Source organism: Mus pahari, chromosome 14, assembly GCF_900095145.1.
Source record: "Mus pahari chromosome 14, PAHARI_EIJ_v1.1, whole genome shotgun sequence".
Lineage (NCBI taxonomy): Eukaryota > Metazoa > Chordata > Mammalia > Rodentia > Muridae > Mus > Mus pahari.
Genome location: NC_034603.1, coordinates 27,317,157 through 27,337,678, shown reverse-complemented (window position 1 = coordinate 27,337,678; position 20,522 = coordinate 27,317,157). Strand labels below are relative to the sequence as shown.

The window sequence follows — 20,522 nt, the reverse complement described above, 5'->3', positions numbered from 1 at the left end:
ACACACACACACACACACACACACATATATGAAATCAGTTTAAAAAATAAAGAAAATAACTGGGTGGTGGCTCCCAGCACTGGGGAGGCAGAGGCATCTCTGTGAGTTTGAGGCCAGCCTGGTCTACAGAACGAGTTCCAGGACTATACAGAGAAACCCTGTCTCAAACAAAACAAAACGAGCAACCCAACTGTCCATCTTAACCAAAAAGAAAGCTCACATGTAATGGCACAGGGCTGTTATCACAGCCACTCGGGAGACCGAAGAAAGAGAATTATGAGTTCAGTGCCATCCTAGGCTAAAGAGCAAGCAAGACCCAGTCAGAAAAGAAGAAAGAAAGAAGGGGAAGAGGGGAGAACAAGAAAGGAGGCGAGAGGAGAAAAGTTTGAGGCACAGAAGGTTTGTGCTAATTTTACCTCAACCTGACACAGGGTAGGGTCACTAGAGGGGAGGGAACCCCAATGGAGGAAATGCCTCCAGAAGATCAGCTACAGGCAAATCTGTAGGACATTTTCTTAGTGATTGATATGGGAGGGCCCAGCCCACTGTGGGTCGGGCCATCCCTCGGCTGGTGGACCTGGGTTCTCTAAGAAAGCAGGCTGAGCAAGCCATGAGGGGCAAGCCAGGAAGCAGCACCGCTTCACCGCCCCTGCGTCAGCTCCGGCCTCAAGCTGCCTTCCCTGTTTGAGTTCCTGCCCTGACTTCTCGATGCACAGTGAGGAGGAAGTACAGGCCTAATAAACCCTCTCTCCTCCAAGCAGCTTTGGACATGGTGTTCCACCACAGCAACAGTAGCCCTAAGGCGAGGTCCCTGTTTACAAGCGTTTGACTTGACAATGACGCGAAAGTGACAGGAATCCAGGAGAGACAGTACTGGGGACTTGCTTTCTGCCCTTTCCTGTGTTGGCACTGTGCAGCAGGAAGTTCCTTGCAGCTGGCCCCAGGATCCTCAGAGATGCTCAGAAGTGACATAGGCACTCAGCTTATGATGGAACAGGCTTGGTGCTGATTCTGCCCCAGTAAACCAGGCTTCTGAGTGTGTGCAGTGGGCTGGTCTGAGCTGCATGTTCTGTACATTATGGCTTATGATATGTCACAGGTTTCTCAGGTCATAACCATAAGTCAAGGGGCAACTATATCACATGGTCTTCACAGGTGATGGCAGAATGCAGTGCAAGTGAGTGTTTGAGAAAGAAGTAAGAAATGGCTGGATGTGTCTGATCCACTGTGACCTGTGCCAACATAAAGCCCACAGATGGCATGCCCAGCAGCCTGCAGACAGGCTTGAAGACAGGGAAACACCCAGGACGGGCCACCTGGGGAAGGGAAACACAGTCTTTTCCACACAGCTGTGTGTACATCCCTGGGCAGAGATGGCTTCTCCACAGACACAAGGCAAGTGCCGGCCTATATGACTCTCCTCCACCCAGAGGTTGTGGCCCTGAAGCCCAGACAGCATCCCCTGTGTCCTGTCCTGTCCTGGCATAGGCCTTGTCCACCGGACCAGCTGCCTGCCACCCACAGAGCACCTGCTGCCAGGCTCAATGCAGCTGCCGCCCAGCCCTGGTGGTGTCTGGCCTGACATGGCAGACAGAGCCAGCTGCACAGCTCAGTACAGCCACCCAGCTGGGCACACACATCTTTCCAGGCCTCATGCAACTCTACATGGTCTTCTGGGCCACCAAAGCCCATAACTCAATCACATATCAATCTATCTACACACAGGCCCCTCATCATACACAGACAGACAGACACACAGGCAGGCAGGCACTCAGGTACACATGCGAGTGTACACACACACACACACACACACACACACACACACACCAATATTACAGTGGTTTAACGGGCTGGGGATGCAGATCAGCTGACAGAGTGTCTGCTTGTCATGCACAAAACCTTAGTTCTATAAACCAGGCATGATGGCACACACCTGTAATTCCTGCATTTGGGAGGTAGAGGCAGGAGGGTTAGAACTCAAGCTCACTCTTGGCTACATATTAAGACTGAGGACAGTCCAAGAAACACGAGGACTGCCTTAAAAGAGATAGTTCAGTGGCTTAGAACACTTGTTGCTCTTGCAGGGGACTGAAATTCAATTCCTAGACTGCATATGGTAGTTCACAAGCATCCATAATTGCAGGGGACCTGACACCTTCTTCTGACCTCCATGGGCACCAGATAACATGTTTGATATACATACATACGTGCAGATAAAACACATAAAAAATAAAATAAATTTAAAAGCAGTAGCAACAAACAAAGAGTAGATTACAATCACCTAAATACTAACCCTAAAACTACTAAAATACGGGGGGGGGGGGCACTGAACTTGGTAGTTTTGTTTGTTGTTGTTTTCATGTGACCCTAACAGCACACCGAATGGAAGACAGGAAACAAGGTAAGATGCGTCTGCAGTGCGAGGGAGCAATCAACAGGAAAGAGACACTGCAGAGGAAGAAACACACTCTACCCTGAGCAGGAGCTAGCATCTAATTCGGCAACCAGAAATAACCGCTTGAAAATCAGACATCGGGGCAGGCTCAGTGATTAAAGCACACTGCTCTTCCAGAGGACCTAGGTTCAATTCCCAGCACTCACATGGCGGCCTGCAGTCGTCTGCAGCTCATCTCAAGGGGTACAACGCTCTCTTCTGGCCTCTGTGGGCACGTCCTTGCAGGCAAAACACCAGTACACATAAAATAAAAATCAATCAATCAAACAAAACTAACCAAGGAACCTAGAGCGATAACTCTAAAACAGACATGCACACAAGGAAAACAACCCTAGCCCCACATCATCAGGGAAACGCCAATCAAAACCTTAATCGGGTATCACCTCCCCACAGCATGGGGAGCTCTGATCACCACTGGAAGGGATAGAAATTAGTATGGCCATTGTGAAAGGAAGGTTTCTAAAACAAAAACAAAACCAGAACTATCATGATCCACTCACTGACTTAGTCACGTTCTTCTTCTTATAAGATACCATGATCAAGGCAATTTACAGAAGAGTTTATTGGGGGTTCACAGTTCCAGAGAGTGACTCCATGATCATCATGGCAGGGAGCATAGCAGCAGGAAGGCAGGCAGGCATGGTGTTGGAGCAGTAGCTGAGAGCTTTCATCTTGAGATACAACCATGAAACAAGACAGAGAGCTAACTGGAAAGGGCATGAAGTTCTGAAGCCCCAAAGACTGCCCCCAGTGACACACCTCCTCCAACAAGGCCACGCCTCCTAATCCTTCCCAAACAGTTCCACCAACTGGGGACTGGGTATCCGGACACATGAGCCTATTCTCACTCAAACCACCACTCCAGCTACCCTCCTCCCGGACGCGACTCTGATAGAAATGAAGTCACTCTGTCAGAGACCCCTGCATCTCTGTGTTCGGCACTGTCACAAGAACAGAGAAATGGAAGCATCCTTGGTGTCCAGCAACTTATATGTAGATAATGAAAGCAAAGCACACCCACGTCACGGAGGAGACCATGTCATTTATGGTAATTCATGAGGAACTGAAGACCATTATTCTAAGTGAAGTGAGTTGGACACAGAAAGACAAGCACACCCATAAGAGCAAGGCGAGAGAGCTCAACTCGGAAGTAGTGGGCAGAGGTTACCAGGTATCCTGGGAGGTGGCTGGTAAAAAGATACAAAATCTCAATGAAACCGGGGGAGGCGGCTCAAGAGGCCTATCTACTGCACAGTGACCATCTCGGTGACCATAACAACCCTGGGAGCCGGCTGCGCACAGCCAGTGATGCCAGCTTAGAGCAGAGCTTGACGGTGCCCATCCTCATACAGCAGGTGGAATGCAGGCGCTGGAATACACTGAGGTCACCTTTGATACACCCAGAGACACATAGCTAGTTCTATTTTTAATTTCCTGAGGAATGGCCTATTTTATGCTCTCACCAACTATGCCAGAATGGCTTTTCCACCTTGATGCCATTTCCCCCGCTTTGCTTCCACAGAGCAGGGAGAGCCCTCAGCACAGTGTTACCGCCTCAGCTGACTGTATCCTGCACTCCACCGTCTCGACTGCCCCAGCCCACATCACGGTGGTCTTTGGCTAACTGGGCTGTTTTAGCAGCCAGTGCGAACACACAGCCATGCCCCCTAATGGCCGACGGCAAGGCAGTCAAGTCAACATCACAAGTCTGTCATCCAGATGTAGCCAGTCTGGCACAAGGATGGCCCCAAAAGACAAAAGAGAACAGGGAGGCAAGGGCAGGGACCAGTGTCCACACATTTGCCCAGACTCTGAACTACATCATGAGGGCGAAGCCAGGGGCAGCGAGCACCTTCCCAGTATATATGAGGCTGAGCTGGGCATCTCTGTCACTCTTCAACATCTTGACATCATACCATTCATGGTGAGACCCGGACACACTGGACAGGGTGGGACATCTCTCTCTGACTTTCCTTCAGGCTTATACATGGAAGCCACGCATAATTAAATGTTGCTTGCCTCTCTGCGAGAGTGAGCATCCCCCTCTATCTGTAAAGGGAGGCTTGGAAACACCCAGCTTTGACAAATCCTCTGCTGTGATTCTGAGCAAAGCATAGAGAGCGGACTTCAGAGCGAGAGGCTACCTCTGGCTAGACTCTGCCTGGGGTTTTCTTTCATCCGTGTGCCTTTCTCCTCCATGTTCTTCCAGTTGAGTCTTGGTTCTCAGAAAACCTTCTGATCTTCCCTGAAGAGCTAACATCAGATGGAAGGATTTAAGATCATCAGGAACCAACCCTTTGGGACAGCTCCACTCGACTCTGCCACCTCTTGTCACTTCCAGCTCTCTTACTGGGAATTAAACCACCTACCATAAAGCCCCAACATTTAAAGACTATTGATGTATTATTCACAGGTATATCAATCATCAGGATCAAATTTAGGACTTTCCCTATAGCTGGATACAGTGGTGTACACCTTTAATTCCAGCATTCAGGAGATGGAGGCAGGAAGATCTCTGAGTTTAAGATTAGCCTGGTCTATAGATCTAGTTCCAGGAAAGACAGGGCTACACAGAACCCTGGCTCAAAAACAAAACAAAACAAAACAATAAAATAAAATACTATCCAAACCATTCAAAAGACAAAAACAAACAAAAGCCCCTCTACCTTACCGCTGACAACTTAACAGTAACAAATCACTTTACTTCCTGGCTAGATGGATTTATCTATCAACTCAGGGTATTATTTCATATACAAATAAATGTGTGTGTGCATATGTGTGCACGTATGTGTGCAGGTTCATGTACAAAACTGTCCATGGATGGAGGCCAGGGGTCAACACTGTATTTTCTGTAACTCCTCTCCACCTTAGATTTTGAAAAAAGAAGAATCCATATTTATTTAGTGACTGGAGAGATGGCTCAGTTGTTAAAAGCACTTATTGTTTTTATACATAACCCAGGACCTGTTTTGATTCCTGTGGATATGTCCCTGGGACAGAACTGCTGGGCCAGGGAACTGATTCTCAGCAGTGATCATGGCGGCTCCCAACTGTCTGTTAACTCCAGTTTCATGGGATTTGACATTCTCTTCTGGCCTTCATAGGAACTTTATGTATGTGGTACACATATATATATATATATATATATACATGCAGACAAAACACTAATACACATAAAAATAAGTAAAATTTTAAATGTGTGTGGGGGGCATATTTTTGTGCCATGGTGCATATCTGTGACTTGCAGAAGTCAACTTTTTTCCCTTCACTATGTGGGTCTTAGGGATCAAACTCAGGCCACCAGGTTTGGCAGCAAGCACCTTTACCTGATGAGCCCTCTTGCCAGCCCTCCTCCTTATTTTTTCAGACAGGGCCTCCCACGGAATCGAGAGCTTGCCAATGAGGGTAAGCTGCCTGGCTAGGAAGCCTCAGAGAATCTCTGCATCCTCAACCCTAGGGTGACATGTATACATCATGCCTGTATTTTGACGTGGATCCTAGGGGATCCAGGCCCCTGTGCTTACATAACAAGCCCTTGACCAACGGAGCCACTTCCTCTGTCTGAGTGGAGCCAGGCGAGGGCAGCCCTTTGTGCCTGGTTCATTTCACTAAGTCACACTCTTGGCTCTTCCATGCTAAAGAATACTGAGCTGTTTTCTTTAGTTGGAAACATTCCCTTGTGTGGAAGGCCCTCTTGCTTGTTTACTCACTGATGGATGGGCACTTGGATTGTTCTGCTCTTCAGAGATCATGTGGCCCTGTTTTGGTTCTTGTGGGTGTGTCCTTGGGATAGAATTGTTGGGCCAGGGACCTTCCAGAAATGGTCAGGATGTTCTCCAAGGGAGTCCGCCCTACCTTACATCCTCAGGCAGGGTTTCTGAGTTTTTCTGGCCCTTCATCGAGGTGAGCTGCCCACCTCTGCAGCACACTGGCCTTAGGTAAGTGACACTGTCTCTGTCAATGGCCTTCCTGTGACCATCTTTGTATTTGGCTTTAACAACTTTTACTCCTGCTGTTGGGGTACTGCTCAGTGCTTCTGAACCTCGCTCCACCTCAGAATTAAGCAACTGTCATCGCTCCTGTCACTGCTAACCTGCAGCTCCAGCCCCGGCCCCGGAAAGCAACACGGAGCCCAAGTCACAGACACAAAGCCTGAATCGCAGCCTCACGAGATCATAGAGCGCTCCAGGCATAGCCTCAGAGAGCCTCATGAAACAAGTTATGGCACTGAAATCTAACACAGTGCCCAAGCCATGGCCTCGAATTATCACAGACAGACTGAAACACAGCACCACAGATCAACACAGAGCCAGAATCACAGCCCCAGAAGGTCCGTGCCCAGAGTCCGAGTCACCGCTTTAGCTCACCAGACAGACTCTGAGGAAATCAAAGCAGATCCCAAGTCTTAGACTGAGTTCATCCTATAAAGCCCATTATTGCTTCAGAAAACTACACAGAGCCCTAGTCAGTCTCGGGTCTCACACTGAATCCGATTTCCAACCTTACCACAAGGCTGAACTCGGGTAAAACCCAGTCCTGTCTCCTGAAGTCCCCACAGTCTCCTGAGACCCCCACTGTCTCCTGAGGCCCCCCACTGTTTTCTGAGGTCCCTCATGTCTCCTAAGATTCCCCCACTGACTGTCTCCTGAGATCCCCTGCTGTTCCCCCACTGTCTCCTGAGGTCCCCACTGTCTCCTGAGATCCTCTGTTGCTCCCCCACTGTCTCCTGAGGTCCCTGCTGTCTCCTGAGGTCCCCACTGTCTCCTGAGACCCCCATTGTCTCCTGAGGTCCCCACTGTCTCCTGAGACCCCCTCTGTCTCCTGAGTGTCCCCCACCACCCGTGCCTATGTTGGTATGTTTTTCTCTCACGCTCTCAGCCCCCTCATCCTCATGTTTTGGTGGCTATGTCACCAGGAGCCTTCATCACACTGCACAGGACCACAGCTCAGCCTTACCATGAAGTCCTGACCCTATAAGGTCTCAAGGGTCTTGGCTCGCTGCTCTTGTTTATCCACACCTGTCCATTTTAAACCTTTTGTTTGTTTGTTTCATTTTAGGGATTTCCCCACATTTCCCCTCTGCTCATTTACACTTTAGTAGTTAATACCCACCTTACTTTTGGATCTCCTTGACAGGAGGTTGTCACTCACCCAAGTCCCGTGCGTAGGTCACCTGTTCACACTCTTGCCACCAATGATATGCTATGATGTACTTTAGGTCCAGCTCAGGGCCAAGGAAACATCCTGTTACAGTCGGCACTGTCTCACCTGTCACTCCTCAGAGGCCACTCTCTCTGTACTTCTAGGGATGGGTGGCTCTGCTGCCAAAGTGAGTCTCAGCCCCTTGGCTCTCAGGAACATCATGTCATCTGGGTCCTATTCTCTCTGGCTCCTCTCACAACTGTCTTCAGTACTCACAGATGAGCCATGAATACATTCCTATGAAAATCACTCTTATTCTGTTTGAGTTGTATCCATTCACTGTTTCTTGAATCTTCCACCTAGTTTTATGTTGGAAAGTACTTGCCCTCTGGAGCATCGGCCCTGTCCAGCTCCCTCCCCTTCTCTGGACCTTCCCAGTAGGGAGGCAGCTCCCCTGTCCCACATCTGTCTGCCTCTCCACCAGCTCTGGGTAATTTCTTCTGACCGGCTCCCACTGTGCTAATTCTCTTCAGCTGTTTTGAATCTGCTTCTCAATCCATCTGTCACTGGCCCTCTTCCCCCCTGGTTGCTTGGTGTTTCCAAACTGCTGGGTCAGTTTTTTTGTGGGTTCTCTCTGTACAGAGATTCCTAGCCTATCTGCTTTCATCGGGATCCCCCCGCCCCGACTTTAAGCGCATCGAGCGCTGTGGAGCTCTAGAGCCTGGTGTGTCTGTGGCTGCTTTCCCATGCATGCCTGGTTGCCCCTGACTGTGTGCTGGTTGCTGTCTTTGACATGAACAAGTTGAAATAAGGTATAAAAGATGGAGGTAGGCAAATGGTGACCTCACAAGTTGGACATCTGTCCAGAGCCTCAAGGAGTCATTTGGAATCTTTGCAGGTATGACGAAGGTCAGAGTCCTTAAGTTCAGGCTCCTAAAGCCAGCAGAGGGTATCCTTGTAAGAAAGTATGCGAGGAGAGGCTGGAGAAATGGCTCAGTGGGTCAAAGGCTTATTGTATAAGCATGAGGACCTAAGTTCAGATCTCTAGCACCCACAGAAAGTCCTGGCATGGTGGTGGACATCTGCAGTGCCAGTGCTGAGGGGGTGGGGCAGAAATAGGTAGAGCCCTGGGTTTTAATGGACAGCCATTCTAGCTGAACTGGTGAGCTTCAGGTTCAGCAAGACAATGGTGTTAACATCTGGCCTCTACATACATATTCCCATGCATACATACATCCATGTATGTACGTGCACACAGACACTCCATACAAAAGGAGACTTCAGCAAGACCCAACACATTGGATTCAGACTTTGAGTCTCCAGAATTGACAAAGAACAAATTATTGCTGTTTACATACATGCTAGTATGTAGTCACCTGTACAACAATAGCAGTCCTCTGAAGCAACCCACAGAAATTGTTCCCATGTGGGGTCGTCAGGCTACTGTGGCCATAATAGTCTGAAATCCAAGGCTAGACCCTGGACTGTGATGGAGACTCAGGCTACCATCTGGTGGGCGTCCTGCAAGCTCTTGGGCTCTAATGGTTGTGGAGAAGTCTCAGCCGAGTGGTCCCTGCTGTAGCAGGCCCTGGCCTCTGCTGTCTTTTCCCCTGTGAGCGGCTCCAAGTCAAGCTGTCTCCTTGCTACCTCTATGGGTCTATCTTTATGGGCTTCACCTTACTGGCCTTCGGCAGTCTCAAAGTTCGCCATTCACATGCACATGTAATGTGCATACACACCTGTGTACACAGGCCACAGAAACATGCACACAGGTGCATTCACACTAATCCCAAGACACATGCAGGACAAATGCATTCACATAGACACATGTCTGTACATGTACATACATACAAATCTGACTTCAACTGTTTTCAACAAGAGGACATAGGACCCTGTCACTGGAATTGGGGTCCTTGGACTGACAGGTGTTCTCATTCTGATGGATTGGTGGGTGTTTTTGTTCCAGACATAGGCAGGGCTCTAGAGGACAGAGCTAAGGTGACATGGCTAAGAGTATATAGTCTAGAAGCCAGATAAGGCCAGGATCCAACAGCAACCCCCAACCCAGCCCAAGAGCAGGCCTGACTTAAGTTTGCTCCCTTGTCACGAAGCCCAACATCATCTCCAGGGAACGCCCACACATCACCAGTAACCGAAGCATCCCAAGCTAGCTCTCACACCTTCTCCATCATTCAAGGTGCAGCCACGTCGGAAGATGTAAGACCAGCTGGAAAGGAGAAAGTTGGTACCATGGTAGGCCACATGTGAGAAAGCTGCCATCCCAACCTGCAAAGCAGGAGCAGGAGAGGACTCGTGGGAGGACGGAGCAGGAGAGGACTCGCGGGAGAACCACAAGGCTGATCCTCTGAGTGCTCAGCGCTGACCCCCTAGGATGCTGGGAGGTGGCCTACCAAGACCCTCCCCCCACTGACCTGCAGGAGACTAGCAGACACCCTTCCAGCCCATTGGAAAAAATCAACGCTGGTGACTGTTCCTCCGTCCTGGACAACCCGAAGCTGTGACTCCTTAGGGACCCAAGTCCAAGTGGATCCCTGGAGCACCAGCCAGGTAAGGTAATCAAGAGCTGGGGACAGCTTAAGATGGAAGTGTACCCCGATCCTTCAGCCTGAGCTACTCACAGACACAGGGCAGGCAGATAAGTCAGCCCTTCTAACAGCAAGCCCCCAGAGTTGATCTTACAGTCCTCCATCCCACCAACAAGCTAGGCCACCCCCTGGGCCACCCTGCCAGGGAACCAGCTCTCCCCTGGGCCAGGGTGGAGGGAGCCAAGGGTGCAGTTCCAGAAGCCGCAGCGCCCAGCAGAGGAAACCTCGGCTCCGCCAGACAGCATTTAATTTCTGTGTGTGAAACAAAATCAAAACAAATTCCAGGACTGAGAGACGGAACTGAGATTAACCCTCCGTCCTCCTGCAGTCCAGCTCCCAGCCCCGGTACGGCCATGTCCCTGGGGGTGGCAACATGCCCGGGGTAAAGCCAGGGATGTTTTCCACAGAGACACTGGTCAAAGGCTGCAAATGGGCAGCCACCCAGCCTTCCTCCCTCACTGCCCACTGCCTTGGAGGAGCCAGGCTCCTGGGGACTGCTGGAGAGACAAGGACCATCCAGTTTCTGCCTCAGGATCCGAGGTGCTGTCCAGCAGGCCCCATCCATCACAGGCAAGCTTGTAGTGATGCCACAGTGCTGCCCTGACCCTCTGGGAAGATGATGGGAACCCAGCCACCCATGTCCAGCACCAGCCTTCACATAAGGTCACCCATGGATCACTGACACTGGAAGCAGGCAGAGCCGTGGGACCCTCTGCAGCCACCAGCATGACCCCACACAGTAGTCCTCCCTAGAGGATTGTACCTCTAGCTGCTCAGCTGTGTGTTGGGGCTTTGAAAGACTTCATGACTAGAGGGCTCCCAGCTCCATATCCCCCATCTGCCAGGATACAGATGGTCCCAATGTCCTCAGGCTCTAGAAGCTTCCAGAGAGCATCTCGCCCTGGGCCAGACCTCCTGCCCACTTCCCCTGGCTGCTCCGACCTCAGGTATTGCGATGAAAAACAAACGCAGCTTGTGGTTTGCCTTTTCCATCGCCTCCTCCGGCTGCCTGGCCCAAGGTGCTGAGGCTGCCAGCTGGGCAGCTGGGTTTCCTCCTGTGGGTAGGGGCGTAGGGCCAGCAGGGACCTTGCCAGAGGGGCCAGGCCTGTGGGTCACGGGGGCAGGGCAGTCTGGAACCACCCAGATCGGCGTGTATGGTGAGTCTGTCCCCAGACACCTGCCACCAGGGCCGTTAGCCATAGGTGCGCTTTCAGATTTACTCTCCCTGGGGGCTCACACTGCATGGCTGCCTGTGAGTGTTCATCTGAGTGCACAGGCCCCTCCCTCATAACGATCTCAGGCATGCCAGAAGGTGGGGTGTATGTCAGCTGGGGAGCCACAAGCTTGGAGCAGGCAGCCACACCTCTTCTGAGCCACATCTAGTAGGTGAAGTCAGGACTCCAGTCAGCTCCAGTCAGAGTAGTGGACCAGGTTAGATTATGAGATCAATGAGCAATACAGACACCCCCCCCCCAGGGGAACAGAGCCACTTGGCTGTAGGCTGATAGTGGTATTCAACTAGGGGGCGCAATGTGCAGCTCAGAGAGGACTCTTAGGAGACCCTCCTGTATGCCACAGTGTTATTAGACAAAGATTGACACACCTGGGCTGTATGGGAGCTTCACGGAGCAGGCAACAGGCCAAGCAAATGCTGCTTCCACCCCAACTTCCCCCCAAACAGTCTGCTTATGTGCTTCAGGGGGCCTGGCTTCACCCACAGGCATCCAGGGTTCATGCCAGAGGCTTCCCTGACTACAGAGACAACTGTGCCTTGTCCAGAGGCTGCTGCAGCCAGCCGGGCACCAGCAGGGCACCCGCCACACGGTACAATACACAAAGGCAGCGGGTGCCCGGCAGGCTGGACTCAAGAGGGCAAGTGCGGGAAGCCAGTCAACAGGTGTCAACTTTCCAGCAAGGAGCCAGGCGGGCCTGGCTGCCCCCCTCTGACAAACCCTTATCAGCTCATCACCCTCCGGGGTTCAGGGCCTCCCCGGGAGGAATCTATCCTTGTGCATTCTTTCCTAGGGTACAAATTACCTGCACACCTTACCCACGATGGTCAAACCTGGGAGTTGGCAGGGAGGCAAAGGCACGGGCAGAAGGTGCCTGGTGCCTTAAGGCCACCTAGATGCTGCCCGTCACCTACCAGGTCCTACAGGCACCAGAGCCTCAAAGGCAGGAGGCTCAGGGTATGGCAAGGACAGGAGCAAGATTAGGCCAGCTGTCTCCCCGTCCAGACGGCTGTCGGCTCTGAGCAGGACATCTGCTCACACAGCTGAGGGGGGCCAGGTGGCCCAGGCTGGCCTCACCTTAAATCCCACCACACTCCTGCTGATCACCATGCCCCATTCCCTTCAGGCAGCATGATGAACACTGTGCATCCTAGTCTGGGGGGTGGGGGTGGGGGTGGGGGGCTGGGCTTGGCTTGTGCTGGGATCCAAGGCAAAGCAACCCCCCACCCAATTTAGGAACTTGCAGATGCAGACTCAAGGGTAGCCGGAGCTGAGGATCTAAGGGATTGCTAATTCAGAGTGAGGGTGAATTTGCCCACACCACACCTGCCTGCCGCACAGCCTACCAGGCCCCTCCAGCTGCAGCTGGCTGCAGAGGAATGCAGACCCCACCTCTATAGGCCCCAGGGAGCTCTCCTCCCTTCACCCACCTCTTGATTTCCCCCAATCCTCTGCCAAAAGGTCTCATCCACAAAGCCTCTTGGCAGAGGCTGCCAAGGCAAGCCTGTCTATTCCCACTTCTGCTCCGAAAAGCCCCACTACCTGGGTGCCACACTGACATGTGAGCACCCCCAGGGTGTTGTGAGCTTAGCAGTTCTGCGGATATACCTGTCCCCAGTTACAGCTGTGACTCCTAACCTAGACCCAACCTTCCAGTCAAGACTGTCCAATCTCTGCCTAGTTAGCTCAGGGCTAGCCCCAGACCCCTGACTTCTCTGAAACCTCCTCTCCACCCCTACACATACTGTGAAGGCTCTGTACAGCTTGGAGAGTCTGCACTCTCAGACCCAGCCTTCTGCCTGAGACCCTCCCCAGGCTTCTCTGACTCCTCTAGGAGCTACCTAGATGCCCCTTGTCCAAACAGCTGTCAGGCCTGGGCCAATGGCCGCAGGTATTGCCATCCATCTTACCCTGGTAAGAATGAAGAATGGGACAGCCTCCTGACCTTTTGACCTGAGGGAAATCTTCCTCTTCTCATTTTTTTTTTTTTTTTTTGAATACCCAGACCTGAACCTCATAGAGCGTTCTCATAAATAAAGGATGCCCCCTCCACTCTTATACCAAGGCTGGGGCAGGCCCAAGAAAGGCACCTAAGGGTTGCCACCACCTCTGTACGTAGTGATAAAAGACTCCATTTGTGCTCCAGTCAAGAGATAAAACTTCTCTGTCCAGGAGAGGTCCAGAATATGTAAAAAAAATTATCACACCACAACAACAACAACAACAACAACAACAACAACAACACAAATAACCCAACTCTGAAAAGAGCAAAAGAACTGAGCAGACAGTTCTCCAAAGGAGGCTTGCAAGTGGTCAAAGGAGCCTGCGGAAAGCCACAGTCTTTAATCCCCTCCATCTCAGCTCTCCAGAGATAGAGACAGGCAGATCTCTGAGTTGAAAGCCAACTTGGTTTACATAGTGAACTCTAGGATAGCCAGGGCTACCTAATGAAGAGACCCGGTCTCAAAGAAAACAAAACACACACACACACACACACACACACACACACACACACAACCAACCAAGCAGAGTGCAAGAGACAATGTCACCAGCCATCAACCCCACTAGGATGGCTAGAAGTAAAAACAACAATGACAAAACCCAGAATGTGCTCCGCGAGAACATGGGGAAACTGGACCCCTGTACATTTATGGGAGGGATATAAAATATTGCAACTACTTGGGAAAACCTTTTGGCAGTTCCTCAAGAAGTGTAAAGTAGAATTGTCTGGGGAACCTAGCAATTCCACATCTAGATAGGACCCCCCCTCCCTGCAGTGAATATCCCAAAACCAAAACACAGATATGTGTGTGAGAGAAAGAGAGAGAGAGAGAGAGAGAGAGCGAGAGAGAGAGAGAGAGAGAGAGCGCTGACATTCCCAGCAACATTACTAGAAATAACCAAATGGTGGATGCGACCCAAATAGCCATCAACTGACAAACAGGGTTTAAAAAGAAAAAAGAAAAAGACTGTTGTGTAATCAATTTGATCATAAAAAGGAGTGAAACCCTGATTCACGCTTCAACATGGATGAGCCTCCAAAAACGTGACACAGAATGAAAGCCAGACACAAAAGCCCACAGAGCGTATGGTCCCATTTCTACGAGGAGTCCAGAATAGGAAAATCCATGGAGACAGGAAGATTAGTGGTTGCCAGGGGCTGGAAGGAGGGGAGCGGGGAGTGACTGCTGAGTGGGTATGAGGTTTCTGGGGTGAGGAAAATGTTCTGGAATTAGACAGTGGTGATGGCTGACAGTTTTGTGAATATACCCCCAAACCGCAGAGCTGGGGAGTTTCTCGGGATGGGAGTTATATTAAATAATAAAAAAAGAGAGGGCTTTGGTAAGCTCTGATACCACTCAGGCCCAAACAGCCCATAGTAGTCCCAAGTGTCTATGGTGCCTTTCAGAAGCGGACACACAGGCATTCCCTGGGAGAAACTGGATGCATATGGCCGAAACAGAGGAATGAAAGCCAGCCAGCCTTGAGGTTTACAATGCGCCTTCCTAGTTTCAACAAACAAAACAAGGTGAAAGCCCGGCAAGTTCCCAAAGGCCCTTGCTGGAGAGCTAACTCACTGCTGCAGGTTCTTGACCCCTACCTCCACTCAGTCTGGGGCCTCTGCGACCTAGCAGGGAAACAGAGTCCCAGGCCTGTTCAGAGGACTGCCGCCCACAGCAATCCTCTTACCCGCCAATTCCCAGGGGGGAGGGGCAGGGGTCGAGGGAAGCCCCCGGGAGGGTCTGTGTCTCTGTCCCCCAACCCACACGTGTGACCTCCGGCTGGCCCCAGGAACACAGGCGTGGAGCAGGCAGCAGCTCTGAGAGAAACTAATGGAATTGCCACCTGCTGATCTGCCGAAGGGATTGGGATGAAAAAGCTGAGCCAAGGGAAGAGAGCAGAGCCCCTTCCCCATGGCTGGTGGCCAGCCTAGAGGGGTCCAGCAGCAGGGTGGCCAGAGGCCTCTGGAAGGGAAGGGCAGCCAGAGCTGTAGGGTTGGGTTGCAGCTCTGGGAGGGGGTGGGGAGGGCTCCTGTAGCCACGTGACCCTCCCCGGGGCCAGCCTCTCCTCTCTGGGTTCCTGGGCTGTAACTGGAGCCGTGTTCCTGCCTGGGAGCCTCCGTGCCAGGCAGAGCTTTGGAGAGGGGGAAGGGAGAGGAGAGCCCCAGATTCCAGCTCCTTCTCCCTACTCCCTCTCCAGTTGGGCTGGGAAGGGACACTTGAGCACACCACATTCTCACAGGCGCACCCTCAGGCTCCCCCTCCAGCTCCAGTCCTGCCAGGCCTTTCAGGATTTCCAGACTCATCTCCTCCCTTGGCTGGGGAAGGGGTGGGACGCTGGACACAGAATAGCCCAGGATACATCTTGTGCCTCCAACATACATACACATACATACATACATACGTATATACATATATACATACTCCTTAGAAATCAACTCCAGAGAGACCCAAATCAACTAGCCTATCTTCCCTGGCCTCCCCTGATTCTTGGTTCAACAGGTACCTACTCTGCCCATCTTTGGGGTCCTTCCGCCAAGCCCAGACAGTGGGTCTAACGGGCAGCTGCAGGAAAGGAGCGCTCGAAGGCATGGTCGGCTTTCCTTAATGGGTCCTCTGCGACAGAGAGCTAAGTAGAGGTTGACCCGCGCCATAGCAATACTGATGTCTTCGGTATCTGCTTGGGAGCCAGCTGACCTGTACTTAAACCCTGCCACGGAACCAGAGTTCCAACACCAGAGTTCCAACACCCCTACAAGGCGCCAAGCTAGAGAACTTTCCCAAGATGCAAAGTACGGAGACAGCTAAGCGAGGGTGAGAGAGAGGGATGGATGAGAGGCACTGCAGCCAGGATTTTAACCCCATCACCTGTAGGTTCTGGATCCCAGGGCCACAAGGCCAGCAGCAGAGATCCCCGAAGGAGCAAAGTGGCCGCTCACGCAAGCCCAGGGCGTGTCAGATGCCTGGCTGGGCCAGAAGAGAGGAAGGCACAGCTGGCTGATGGGCTGCTGTGACTCACCACGGACCTGTGGCCAGACGGCCATCCTCAGCCCTCCCTCTTGCCCGCGGGTGAGGCTTAGGGCTGCACAGATGGCGTGCAGGGGCGTGCCAGGCCAAGGCCCAGGGGCTGGACCAGGGGAGCCAGGGTGGGGAAGACCCTGGGAACTGAGACATGGAACTGACCCTGGAAGACAACCCAGAAGAAATGGACAGACAGAGGAGAAAGGAGGAGAAAGAAAAACACAAAGGGAAAATTTCCCATGAAAATATTTTATTTTCTTTGAGAACAGGATACACCTGCAGGGCTCCTCAGCCCAGCCGCCTCTCCCTGCCCTGACGGGTGCCAGATTCCTAGACCAACGGGGCCCTCTGCCGGCCACACCGCTGCGAGCGGCCACTGCAGCCAGGGGCAAGGGAACAGGTGACCGGCGAAGGGCGGCGGCCCAAGGCGCAGTCCAGAGCACCCAGGACCAGGGTTGCTACCCGAGGGGCTAACCAGGGCTTCCAGAGGGGGAAAGAAGGGGTGATAAGCAGGGAGGGCAGAGAAAGCTGGGGCGCTGCCATGCATGGTGGCACCCAGGACCTTGGAGAACTCAAAAGTGCAGTGGGTGTCCCTCTAAAGATCGTTGGGTTTAGGCATCCCAGACCTGGGAAAGCGAGTAGAGAGGGAGGGACGAAAGGAACCAAAGGTGAAGAGACGCGCCCCAGAACGCGGCAAAACTGCTAACGCATAGACAGGCGAGTGTGGGCGGCGACCCCGCGGGACAGCGGCGGCGTTTACCCCCCGGGGTCAGGTCTCCCAGACGTGTTCCCGAGGGCCGAGGTCGGGGCCAGGCTCGGGCGAGCGCCAGAAAAAAGCGCAAGAAAAATAAATTTCTCCAGCTTGGAGGATTTTTTTTTCTCCCCTTTGGGGCTCAGTGCAAGGAACATCTGGATTTTGTACGTGTTTTTTTGTTGTTGTTAAATTAACTTTTCCAGGAGAGAAGGGGGGTGGTGGGCAGGGGCCAGGGAGGCTCCAGCCTTTTGGCAGGAACACCGCGGCCTAAGGCGGCGGCGGCGACTCGGGAGTCACCGTGGACCGCGGCCCCGCGCAAGCCCGTCGGGGACACCGGCCCCTCTACCTCTAGGGCGCACGGCGGGCAAAGACCTGCGGACGGAGAGGCGCGCTCGCTGCCAACTAACAACTCCAAGCCACCCGTGTACCCCGCCGAGCACCTGGCGAGTGCTGCCCCAGGCTCGATGCCCCTGTCCGGCCCCGCCGCCCTCGCCCGCCCTCGCGCGGCCGCCCGCCGCGGGCACCTACCCGAAGTAGGCGGCCGAAGGGCGCAGCGCGGCGAGCAGCAGCGTCAGCCCGAAGGCCGCGGCCAGCCAGCGCGCCAGAAGGGACCCATCCAGCATCTTGCCGCGCCGCGGCGGCTGACCATCGCGCTCCGGGCTCCGCGCAGGGCGCGCCGCGACCGCCGCCCTCTTATAGCGTCCGCAGCCGCGGCCGCGGGGCGGGGCGCCGGCCAGCTGGGCCCGGCCCGCCCGCGCCCCGGAGGAGGGGTCACGCCGGCGCCGGGGGCGGGCCGAAATCCGAGCTGCGCGCCCGCCGCCGCCGCCGCCGCGGCCGCGGAGCTGCTCGGCTCGCGGGGCAGGCCTGGGGCGCGCCTTAGGGAGGGCTGGGCACGTGGCGCGGTGGGAACCCCGGTCGAGTAACGGAGCCAGAAGGAGCGATGGGGTGGGACCGGGAGACAGAGCAGGGTTAGACCCCGGGGCTAGGTGTCTGCAGCCAGGTCACAAGTGCGAGCTCCGGGGTGTCTCCTGACAGTTGGGGGCCGGGTGTTGGCCGCCGGGAAAGACGTCCGAGAGCCGAGGAACTTGGACGACTGTGCTTGAGGGGGTAGTGACTGGGTGGCTTGGGGGCGACGTTAGCCACCGGATACAGAACGGGGGAGTCGGGGGTCGCGAATCCACTCGCGGGAGAATGTCGCCAAGAGGGAGCCACTGCTGAAAGTTGGGGTGCTGTAGCTGGAGGAATGGAAAGGCAACCTCTCCAAGGGAGACCAAAAAGGCATTTCTGCAGAACCGGTGCTGTGGCCGACTTGACCCGAGAATGGGACAATATGGTCCTCAGGGACCTTTGGACTACTATCACTGACACCCAGGGACCTCATACCCCAAACAGAGTGGAAGATGAAGGGGACCGCTGGCCAGGATGGTGACAGGTTTGTGTGAAACCCAGAGCTGTGACTCATCTTCGTGGACGGAATTATCTTTAAGTCAGACGTCAAACCTGATCTAACACGCAGAGAAACACAGTTGCCCAGAGCACCCAAGAGAAGGCTTACAAGTCCCCTGACATTGGGGGAGGGGCGGCTTATTCAGGGACGATTCAAAGTGTTGGCGAATAGGACTGAGTGATTGGATCCCGACACATGCCCACCGCGTGTCAACCTTCCGTGCTGGAGGCGCACTTTCTGTACAAGACAGTGACCCCACACACACCAGAGCCAAGCTAACAAAACCCAGGGACCTCTAACACTAGTGTGCCTCCCTGACCTGGGCTTGGCAGGGGCAAGCTCCACTCCCTGGAAGGCAAGCATCCTTACCAGCCAGCCACACCTCAACTTAGAGGGGCTGATTCTGGATCGCAGACCTCCAAGTCTGAGGGTTTTGAACTCCTCTGGGAGGCTGAGTTGTCTAGCTGTGCACAGCAACTGCTCAGCCACCTGTCACGGCTCCAAAGGAAAGCAGAGGAGGAAATGAGTGCAAAAAAAATCACATCAGCCTCCGCAATGGTCAGAGCCAAGCAGGTTACTCCTGTGGGTGTGGACCACCCAAGTGAATATACCCCTTCTTGACTGAAAAGCTTCCATATGTGGTGGGTGTGTGGCTGAGTGAGGGATCGGGAGAGCCCATCGCTTCCTCTCCGAGCCTTGGTTTCCCCATCAGAGGCCCATTTAACTACAGTCAGGGACTCCTATAGCTCCCCATTGCTGCGAACCCACCTACACCCCACATCGCCATCCAATGGTGCTTCTGCAGCAAAATGAACCGAGAAGGCAGCCCCAGCCATGGCAGCATGGGGGTGGGGATCAGCATCAGGGAGACTTCCACCTGGAGGCCTGGCTCCCGCTCCTAGGAAGAAGCAGGAGACGGGAGACGCTGAGCGATGACATATTTAAAGGCACGAGACTGCTTCCAAGAAAAATGATGTGTGAGATTGTAAACGAGTGTCGCCAGGCACTGCGGGCGATGCATACTCGGTGAGAGTGGAGCTGGCACCCCGGCCACCCAGCAAGCGCAGAGGAAGGAGGCAGCAGTCCTGGGCAGCCCACGCACAGAGAGGCCTGGTGTCTGTCAGCCCTGGACATCTGTGGAGATGGGGTGCTTGCTAGTGAGGATGGCCTACCTTTGAGATGCTGGGGACAGTTCTGCTTTCTTTAGTTTTGGGTAGGTCTGATCACAGCAGTGCTCCCGAGGTAAGGGCAACCCATCTCAGAGTGACCCGTCACACTCAGGGCCCTGGCCCATCTCCAGGGGACCAGGGCATGTGGGTGGCAGGACTCATGCTTGCAAAGGAAATGCCAGATCTAAGTCTTAGGACTTCCACAGCCTTCTATTTCCATAGATGGGTGGTGGCAATAGAAGGTGGGGATACCACCCATCCCACCTCCAACAGGACTTCAGGAGACGACAGTGCCCCGAGCACCCTGTTACCTGCATGCTGCTCACCCAGGGCTATAGCGCAGCCTTGCTCCAAAGCACAGGGAAGCCAAGTGTCCCCTCTCTCCCCCACCACAAACCTTTGAGGTGCTTCTTCATACAGGGCTTGGCACTGCTACGCTGTCCCAAAGGAGGACCCAGCCTGCCAGTCCTACTATATCTGCCCATGGTCCTACTATGACTGCCCCCAGTCAGTCTAGCATCGGGTTAGAGAGGGACCCTGCCCCATGGAGGTTCTGCCACACTTGTTTGCGTCTCTGATGAAAATGAGTAGAAAGGAGAGAAAAGCTCAGGGGAGGAAGGCACAGAGGACCAGAGTTAGCAGGTCCAGGAAGCCCCGTGGCCCAAAATGAAACCAGAGGGCTTTTCTGGGGCTGGT

General features: G+C 53.5%; 1 protein-coding gene across 1 annotated transcript in view; it reads right to left on the bottom strand.

The window, feature by feature from the left end:
• The window catches only part of Wnt9a (Wnt family member 9A), a 27,008-nt gene extending 9,095 nt beyond the window's left edge, over window positions 1-17,913 (bottom strand). The window contains exon 1 of the mRNA XM_021211766.1: window positions 17,739-17,913. Coding sequence (XP_021067425.1) covers window positions 17,739-17,833 — 95 coding nt within the window. The 5' untranslated portion in view covers window positions 17,834-17,913. The remainder of the gene's footprint in view (window positions 1-17,738) is intronic.
• Between the last annotated feature and the right edge of the window lie 2,609 nt (window positions 17,914-20,522).